This window comes from Alosa sapidissima, chromosome 8 (genome assembly GCF_018492685.1).
Source record: "Alosa sapidissima isolate fAloSap1 chromosome 8, fAloSap1.pri, whole genome shotgun sequence".
NCBI classification, from domain to species: Eukaryota; Metazoa; Chordata; class Actinopteri; order Clupeiformes; family Clupeidae; genus Alosa; species Alosa sapidissima.
In genome coordinates, this window is record NC_055964.1 from 13509415 (window position 1) to 13519949 (window position 10535).

The 10535-nt window shown below is 43.4% G+C and overlaps 1 protein-coding gene across 1 annotated transcript; it reads right to left on the reverse strand.

Moving 5' to 3' along the window:
- Window positions 1-7046: 7046 nt before the first annotated feature.
- Window positions 7047-10398, reverse strand: sub1b (SUB1 regulator of transcription b). The gene is made up of 5 exons (XM_042099698.1): window positions 10287-10398; window positions 9394-9463; window positions 8472-8594; window positions 8099-8207; window positions 7047-7549 (listed from the first exon to the last, which is right to left on the reverse strand). Exons 2-5 carry the CDS (start codon window positions 9460-9462, stop codon window positions 7470-7472), a joined length of 381 nt encoding a protein of 126 aa, XP_041955632.1. The 5' UTR covers window position 9463; window positions 10287-10398; the 3' UTR covers window positions 7047-7469.
- Between the last annotated feature and the right edge of the window lie 137 nt (window positions 10399-10535).

Genomic DNA, 10535 nt, shown 5'->3' on the forward strand with positions numbered 1-10535 from the left:
GTGCCATTTCCACACCTTTCTGACATTCATAAAAGCCCTATACTCTTGTCTGCTGTCCTTGATATTATGATGAATGGAGCTTCGGCAGGCAGCTGAAGGAAAATACCCCTGTCACTGTTTCATTTATGGACATGGTTTAAAAGTGGCCAGGCTGATCCAGCGTTTGATATTTCCTATAAAACACTTACAGTGCTGGTCCCTGTTCCACAGTGCCATCAATCAGTGATGACTTAATTGTAACCATAGATGTGACAGGACTGTATTGATTTGCACAAAGGAAAATTCCTCAGGAGTTATTCTATAAGCTCGCCATTTGCCAAATAAAACGAAGAATGTGACACCGTAAAAGTAATGATTTTCGGAACAAAATAATAATACAAACCCACGTTATTACTCCAAATTGTGCTGCAGACATTCCACTAAACCTCCCTTCACCTCCCGAGTGCAGACACAGGCTCGAGTCCCCGTGGGAGCACATTAAAAATCCCTCCACGTCATTAAGGGTGCGTTTTAGTCCAAAATATTCCATTTATTAAACATTTTAAAGGAAATGGAAATGTGAAGTCTCGCGAAAAAAAAGAGAGAAACATTAAATAGGGCTTGTGACTTAATTAGTGTCGAGGATGCTTGCCTTGGGCAATCTCTCAGCAAATGGTTCAATCGCCCAGCGTGGGGGTACAAGTATAGCCATCGTTGCACACCGCTTGCTTGCGCCGTTCGTCAGCTTAAGCCATTGGACAGGCTGCATTTCTCTGCAGGTTCGTACAAGGCCATTACGGCCCTCAACTCCCAGAAACCATGACCTAAGTGCAATCAGATGACAAGAACCAGGAGAAGTCATCTGGGAAAGTAAACTGCACGGTCACTGAATGAACTCGTCCAAATTTTTTTAAATAGGTTGAGCTTAACAGATTTGACAAAGTTTTACAGATTTAAGAACTCCTACAAAGCTTAAAAAAATTGAGTGATTCAAACGCTTTGGAAACACTTTCTAAGTGACGTGACAGACAAACAGACAGACAGACAGACAGACAGATGGAGCACAGACACATCCCAGATTTTCCCACCATTGTCTCTGAGGAGGAGGGTTTGGGGAACAGATAGTGCCTAGTCCTGCTACAAAGCAACAGAGCCATCACTGTTCAAACATCCTCTACTCAGCCCTGTCTCAAGCCTTTTTTCCCCTACTGAAGAGAAACACTACATGTTGACTTTGCGTGTGTGTGGCAGACAGTTGTACGTCAGAGATCTTTTTTTTTTTAAAGTTCACAAATCTTGGTTTGTTTAAATGTTGTATCTTAGCATGCCATTGTGTGCCCTTGTCTGCCTTCAGTGCACATGTTGCATGAGGAGACTGCGGGTGTGCTGTGAGGTGGTTGTCAATAAAATACTTCAAAAGGGTTTGTTTCTCATCACTGAAGACACAGTGGAAAATTCTTCCAATTTACTTTTGACAAACTATTTTCTCAACAAAAAAAAAAGAATGTTAGAAAGGCCTTGATGTTTAGGTGACTGAGAACAAAATACAGGACCCACGGTCAGAATGGACCACATAACAACTTTGGGTTTGTATTCACAATGTCCCAAGAATTTCCGTAGATTGTGTTGAGCTAAGGGGCAGCTGCAGTCTCCTGAACTGGGGAGAATAGAGCGGGCCGAGTGGAAAACCCTCACGCTCTCACAGATTTGACATAACCTCTAACAGCCAAAACAGAGGTAACACGACCATGAATATTTAATGACCGCCTCATTCCAAACTTTCTGTTTTTCCATGAACCACGGTGGATTTTCCCCCAGACACGACATGGAGTCCAGTGGAGGACAAGACGCATGCGAGGGAGAATTCATTTCCCGCTATTACATGGTGATTAAACAAAAGACGTGATATAATTTATTTTCGTAGTCACAGCAGGGGGGAGGGTCAATGCTCGGTTCTGTTTATGTGCTTTAAAATATTTAGCGCCAACAATTGCTCCATAATGCAATCTTCCACTGTTAAATACAGTGTGATGACAGAGGATACGATTAAATATGAAAAACTGTGGCGTTATCCAGCTGATTAATGACCGCTTGACTGCAAATCTCTGGCACCGAAGCGCTCCCGAGCCAGAGCCGAGACTTGTATCAGGAATTACCTTTTTCACTTTGGACCACAGTGGCAAAGAATTATAAATATTTACAAGCATGACTCCTTTAATTGCATCCTGGGGGGATCCGCGGCACGGAGGCAACTCTGTTCTGCTCTGCGAGTCGTTCCGACTCCGACGGCACTGTTGGGGCTGGTTGCATAATGGCTCACTTCAGATGCCTCATCATCTGGGGAGAGACATTGAGATATGCGAGGCCCACAACGCAGCACAGCACAGCACAGCATCACCCCCGGCGTGGTGGCTTAGCCAGTACACACACACTGTCCCACTGTGAAATCCACTGAGCTGGACTCTGAGGAAAACCTTGGCTCGTTAGTTGATAACCCCCCCACCCCCACAACTTTGCCACCCACCCCTACCTATCCCCTATACCAACCCCCCAAATCCATCTCCAGCCCCTGAGGCAGACGAACACTTTCCTAAATGCCTGAGTGCGTAGCGAGGTCTGAGAGAACGCCTCTCGGCCGGCTCGTCGAGACGGGGTGAAGGGGTGAGTGGCGCAGGGACGTGGAGGTGTGGTGCCGAACAAGCCGTCCACTATCGGCGTGAATGATCACTGTTCATGCGGCGTACGGCAAGAGGGGGCTTGTTTGGGCAGATTTACAGCCCCACCGCGGACAGTCGGGGGAGGGTGGCGAGGGTTGAGGTGGGGCGGGGTGTGTTCGGTGGGGGTGTGTTTTGGAGGCAGGTTGAGGGCACCTCCAGATGACCCTGAGCAGTCTCAGCTCGGCGGGGCTGCGCAGCGAGTGCGACGAGGCAGCCCTGCCCCAGCTGAGAGGGGGGGGGGGGGGGGGGAGTAGCTATCAACAAGCCACTGCATTCCATAGCCATCCCCGGCCAACGCAAACAGCTGCGGGCAGAGAGAGGGAGAGAGAGAGAGTGAGTGAGAAAGCGAGTGGGAGAGAGGGGAGAGATTCACAGCACTCACCTCGCCTGCGGCACCGCGCCATGCCGACTGCGAAAATCCCCCAACGTGAGAATCACCACATGTGCTGTTTCGACTCGGGGCCCTGTGTAACGCAGAGCAGCAGTGCAGCAACACTGACATGTCGCTCTGTGTTTGTATGTGTATGGATATATACGTGTGTGTGTGTGTGTGTGTGTGTATGCTTGTGCATGTAACTCCAGGGCAAAAAAAACCCAGCATGTGCTTTAAATACAGAAATGTTATTTCATTTGCAAACCATAATAAGAACAGCAGAAGTTATGAACCTTTGTCCCACATGGCAGTGTTGATAGAGAAGCATGCAGTGGAGTACCTAAATCAAAGTGACACAACATCTTGTCAGAGAAACAGCTCACAGCACTGGATATGGAAAGAATTCCACACAGTGGTGTTATATGGATACCTGGTCAGGGCTTCCTGTCACTAGGCATTCCACACTCATTCACCCAGTGGAAGTCTCTGGCACCGCCGAAGACTCGGACAAATAAGGATACCAGACTTAAAGCAATGCAGACACAGACACTCCCCCCCCCCCCCCCTTTAACAGGTCATGGTTTCACTTCAGATTCCTATTTCAACATTGGTTTGGATCAGAGGGAAGCTCCAGGTTTGATCAAACAGAATCTTCCATATGCTTCCTGAGTTCTGTCTGCAGGGCCCTTTGTAGTGAGGTCGTTAGGCAATCTCAAACAGCATCTCATCAGAAGGCCTCGGCTGAGTGTTTGACAGTATTTGGGGAGGATGTTCATCAATAGTGGATGAGGGCCAGTTTTGATCTGGCCGTTAGGCTTATCTGACCTGACAAGCATCCAGTGTACATCTTCAAGCCCCGTCTGCTAGCTTGCCATCCACAGCTGTGGTGGTCACCAACCTGGCATTTATTTGAAATGCCTTGCATTTGGTTGGCGTCACATCTCCCTTCTAAATGACTAATTTTCTAGCGCAACCCCAGTCATTTTAAAAATATGCGTCCAGTTACTCAGTCTGCTTTACACTCAAGTAGACCTGAGGAACCATTTGTGTGGAATTTTGGTGTTCCACTCAATCCATCCCCCTAACTCGTAATTGGATCATGCAGTTGTAGTCTAAGCAACCTCACTTCCCTTGTGTGTTTTAAGATGAATGAATTCATTTGGCGTGAACTGTGGGAGGTGGGTCCTAGATTGCTCACTTCTGGATATCATTTGTCCACTGTAAAGATAATATGAGTGTAGACAAATTGGCCAGACCCTAACCAATATACGCTCTCAGCCAATACCATCCCCGTCACGGACAGGAAACTCGAGGCGCCCCATAATCAATATGTATTTCACATCTCAACGGAGGACCAAATTCCTTCCAGGAAACAGGATCCTTTCTATTAGCCACCATGGAGTAAAACAACTGCGCACAGACATCCATCAAAGCAGTGCAGCTTTTGCTTTTTTCCCCCCTTAGTTCTCCTCTCACACCTCCTCTTCTTCGTCAAAGCCCGAGACAGTTTGACGTGAGAGCGGCGTAAGGATGAGCTGCATTCCTCTTAATGTTCCCACTTTGCAGAAATAAACAGAAACCGGACTCGGCGGAACCGCACCGGGCTGCTGCTGCTGCAACGAAAACACCAGAGGTTCTAGTGACAAGCGCGGCTCTAAGGGAGAACCACAGACGTTGACGTTTGAGCACGAGGCGTGTTTCAGACACTCCAAATGGAAGCAGATGTTGGAGGTTTGGGCTTCAGAAGGCATTGGTGGCTTTGACTATTGGAGAACGCCCTAAGTTTGCTCACTTTTATTGTATTTTTTTTTTGTTTTTTTGTCCTTCCACCATCATCTCCCACCCACCGTTTATTCAGGATGCTCCCTGCATCCCCCAATCCATCATAAAACCATCAAAGTGTTTGGTTGTGCTCGGTTTCCTGAGGAGGCGGAGGATAGTTCAGACTGGTCCTGTCTCTCATCCAGGTGCAGGTCTCATAGACACTCCAAACCACTTCCAGCAGTGAGGGAGTATCCCTTTCCAAAGAGACGGATGTGAGAGGGAAGCGTTTGCGTGCAGAACACGGGACATCTCCTTTTCATTACGATATGTACAGACGGCAGATTTCACACATCATAACGTCCATCATTTTGAGGGCCAGACCCTTCCTTCCACCCCACCCCCTTGGAATGGCTTCACAGACACTTCTGTCAGAGAACATACAGCATACCCTTGCATATTTGCATAGATGTTTATACCAGGGTATTTCAAGAGGAAATGGATACCATTCCATTAAGCAACACATGCCCACACACAACTACATGGCTATAACAACCAAAATAGAGAAAACAGGACAAGATTATAAGAACAAAGGGACTTGGCTCTTCATTGCGTCTTGAGAGAATCTTAAAACCTAAGCTCTCGATTGTAAAGGACAAGGCACATAGGGAAACGTAAGAGATTAGGGTCTAGTGGTAAACATAACCTAATTGTATGCAGTCCATGCTGATTTGTTTTTAAAGTAGTATAATTTTTTTTTTTTTATAAAGGTGTAGGTAACAGGCATGTGCTTACAGCTGTATGTGTATTTGGGTGCATGTTATAATCTGTGGACTTTAATTGTTTTAGTCTTGGTATTGTAGTTGCTCCTATTAAACATGTTTTGACATTCAACAGACAAAAATAAGCGATTAGCGCCATCTTGTGATGCACATTTTGGTTATTTTCTGGCTTATGATGCCTTCATGCTCTACACAGAAGTATTGGAACATATCAAACTCTAGTCCTACAATAATTAACCTAAAAAGGGTCACACACGAGGCCAACACTCATGAAATCATGGCAACCAAATAACTCAAGTAAAACTTCACTGCTTCACTGTATGTAGGGATTTCAAACTTCACATATAAATCACCACTTTAGACGAGACAAGCAGTACAGGGTATATTTGGCAATTGCTTCTTTGTGACCATAAAAGTAGAGCACATGATCATCACTCTGTAAATTGCCTTTTGCAGACATCCATAGCAACTACACATCTCCATAGTAACAAGGTTTGATTTAAGCTGCCTAGTTGGTGATGGGCAAGTATTAATAATTTAAACTTAAATATAAAATAAGATGTGCATATTTGCATGGTACCGGAAGGACAACTGCATAAAATAGATTTGATACAGCTGCAATAATGCAATATGTTCAAAAAGGCTTTCATTTCTATCATTTGCAGAGTACTTTAAACATTCTTAATGTCAGACATGTAAGGTTTAACTAACATGTCCTTGGTACTCATCTACTGCATCACTAAAGACCTACACAAAATGTTTTGACGTCTGTAACAAATGGTGTCGTTTTGATTTTTCACCCATGAGTTTTTGACAACTACAGGCAAAGGCAAAGGAACTGTTCTAGACACACCACAGATGTCTGGTTTTGCACGTCGCACGAAACCATTCAGTCACAACTGGTGCTGGACGTGTAGGCGCTACGGCAAAAAACATGATTCAATTTTGACAGCAAATGCAATTGGCTGCGAGATGGATAGTCTGGACTCGACAGGCAGAGCTGTTGTTGAGGTCTGGTCTAAATCTCTTGCACGTCAAGGGAAAGTCCTTTAATATCGCCCACCATTATATGAATAAACCTAAAGTAAAAAATTAAAAAGATTCAATACATTACAAAAAAAATAAGTGTACAAATGACACAAACAAGGCCACAAACAACAGAGCACCACGTGGTACAAGTTCTATCCTTTAATCAGGGCCATTCTACTTCAATCAGCCTATTATTTCCTAAATGTGCAGGTCCAGATCAGACTCTTAATTAAACAGCAAGCCTGTGGTTTCCTCGGGAACTGCCCCCATGCCACGTCTGCCTCCAGGGTTTTCAGTGTCGAGAATTAAACCCCTATCAGACCACCGATTTACTTAATGATTCTGAATTGCGGACAGCACACTTTAGACACAAAACAGGATAATGTCAGAGACACACGCAGGAAATGAGATGAAGCCGTGAGAGCGTTCACGGAGCCGCCACACAAAACGGCATTTATTACCATGGAGCTGAACACAAAGGAATCCACCATCGTCCAAGTCAAAATCAAATAATAATCAGAAAAAAAAGAAATAGAAACAACCCCACATCCAGATCAAACACACAAAAGCGCACACACACACGTGCACGCGCACACACACACACTCTTGAGGGACAAGCGTAGGTACATGACATAATGAACAGGTTTTTTTTTTTTAACTGGTTTACACCCAATAGGTCACATCACAAACGAAAACAAATTTAACTCCAACAAGCTAGTGCAAACTTACAGCACAAGTAAGAATGGTCCATTACCAAAGTGCCTACAAAAGTTGGGAGGCAACCTCTTAAAAACTTGTTCAACCTTTTCTGCACAGTTACACAGCTCATTATAATCTTCTGATTGCATCATCGATGTCAGACATTTGTTCCTTCAGCTGGTTCCACTGCTCTGGGTTCAAGGAAATACCTAAAGGTAATTTAACATACTTGTTGGAACAAACAGAACTGCAGGGACATAAATAAAGGAAACAGGGACCAAACACGATCATCATGGAAATTTTGCACTGAGCTGAATGAGGTGGTGGGTCAACGGCTGGAAGCCTAAGCATAGCATGTTTGCTTCTTTAGTGGGACGAAAAAAACTCTCTTAGACAAAACAAAGAATCAGAGTGAGAGCAATTCATCATACCAGTGGATGATTCAACTCGGGAACCATTGGGTTGAGATACAGACCCAATAGTGTCCACACAACTTAAAAGGCCATTTTGATAGCTACTGGTGTGATATCAAATGATTGCTATGCTGCATTAATACAATTTCATAATTGATCAAAACACATTTTGGAAGAGGGTTGGCCATTTCAAAGGTAGTCTTATGGTAGAATGACTTTGTTGCTAAATAAGATTCAATACATTTTCATTTAAAAGTTAAACCAGTGAATGCACTGTAGACTCTTTATGTCCAAATCCATCTTTGATGATAAGAATGGAATGCCAGGATTAGGGAGTTGACCTACCTTTTTTGCCAGGTTTCATTTCACCTGCTTGGTCCATCCAGTACTCTCGAACGTCAATCAGGACTTTGCCTTTAAAATCTCTGACACTGACATACCTCATCTTTCCAATCTGAAACAGATACAAGAAAACACACACATACATACACTTAATGCAAAAATAATGCTGGGCAAACACATCAACTGGCTATAAAGGTATGGATTCATTCCACAATTTAGTGTTAAGAGTGAAGCATCTCTGAGGTGCCTATTTTATATCTATAACCTCAAAGAGTTCTGTTTACTTCAAAACAGGTGAAAAACAATGGAATCGCTGGAGTTCCCCCAATGTGTACCTTTACCTGGTAATATATAAATAAATAAAAAGGCATTGCACCTGGAATAAGTTGTCGTCTTTATTTCCATCAGCCCTTGAGGAGCCGCCGGCCTTGGAGGTCTCTCCTCCACTCTTCTGCTTCTTCGCAGGTTTCTCAGGGACACTTGGCTTCTTTCTCTTTGCCTGTGGAGAGCACACAGGGTTGAGGGGAGATGGGCTCAGCCTCTCAGGCATCTCTCAGTGGGTGGTAAAACTTCCCAGAGAGCTCATGCAACATGGAAAATATGAATAAGTGCCTGCCTTGGATCCATTTTCGGCTGGCTGCCGCCTCAGTAAGGTGGCCATACGCACCAGTCTGTGTGCGATTCTCAGAATTTGACTAAGAAACTATTCTAAGATTTATGGTCCTGGTGCAAACATGTGTAGACAACAGGCGCTACGCCTGTATGCTTGTTTTATTGAACGGCACATAACGACATGTTGCGTGTTAAAGCTCTCAATGAGGATATTGTCTCTTGCGTCCTGATGGAAGAAAATAATAACGGAAAAAGTGATTGCGGTTGTCACAGTAAATGTTGTGCAAGTACGTAAACACATTTGCTTGCTGCCTTTAGATGCTATCTCTTCCAGTTACATAAACACCCAACGGGTTTTCAACCATGTGCAGGTTGCAAGTTGCAACAAATGAACTGTCAATTCTTCAATTGCAAAATCTCTTCCCAGACGATTAAACAGGTCCTGTTTTTCCAAAACATGGGTGTGTTTTAATGCTCAGAAACAGTGCCATTAAAAAAAAACACTCCATTACTCTTGTGATGGTTTTGCAGAGAATTATGCATATTTCTATATGACCCAGAAAAAGTAAACCAGAATTGCACTTTTCAAGTACCATTTTTTTACCATATAAAAAGCAATAATTAAAACATTCCTCGCCAAGCCACTGAGGCATATGAACTGTGCATGTAACTCCCAAGAATAATACCTTTTTCTCCACTTCACTGTCTGAATCGCTTCCTGATGTGGTGGACAGCACCTCCTTTGACTTGGGCATGCTGTTCAGAAGGAAACACAAATACTTGACTAACACTGCCACCCAATGGTGAAACATCATATCTCATGAGCTGATTAAAAGACCTAGACACTCATTCTGCCATCTTTTATACAATATTTGACATATATAGTACATAATTCACGTTGGTATTATTCTGTTACAGTGAGAAAGGCAAAACATGGTTGGTCTCTGAGCTATGCGTATCAGTCCTGCTTTGCTGCTAAATACACCTGTCCACAATTCAATAAATTAACAAGTCATGTTGACCAAACTTCATGTTAGTAGATAGAGAATAATGGTTGCCTTAAATGTCTACCAGAACGCAATTGCCTTATTTTGGGCCTGCGCTCATCAAAAACCTTCTTAAATAAAAATGGATGCCTGCTGATAGCCTAACTGCGAGTAAGTTTAGTTAAGAATACATGACTCTGCTATCTAAGCTAACTCAGCAGCTATTATTTGCAACATTATTAACATTTCCTTCATAGTCATGTACATATTTTACACTGTGAACTTTTATAATTACTATGTGAAATATTAACATTATTTTTTATCATTGCTACTTGGGCTTCTCTAACTGCAGTACAATTGAAATACATTGCTAGCTAGCAGCCATGCTTTCCTTTCAACCAACTCCTGCGAGATTGTTGGCTGGCTGGCTAGCAGCATCAAGCTAGGTGCAGTCATAGATTAAAACCAGACAGGGCCCGAGAGGTATTTCATCTTTTGACGTTTTCTTTTTTTTTTAGCCGTGGATTTGTTTTTCACCCCTGGGATTTGAACACAGTGCATTAAATAAAAGAAAATGGAAAAACTCAACTTACATGGATGGATTTGCTATGACTCAATAGATTGACTGAAGCGCACAGGAAGTAACTGGAGGAAAGCGACTGCTGTCGCCAGAGAATTTGTTGCCTTTTGCATTGTGGGTATTGAAGTTTATTAAAACATGCAAACTGATCCAGCTTGCGGCCTGATTTCTCTAATTTCCTCTAATTGTTTACGGTGCTCATTAAAAGTTTGCGTATGTGAGAAGAATTGTTAATATTAAACATGTATGTCTGGGAAATTCA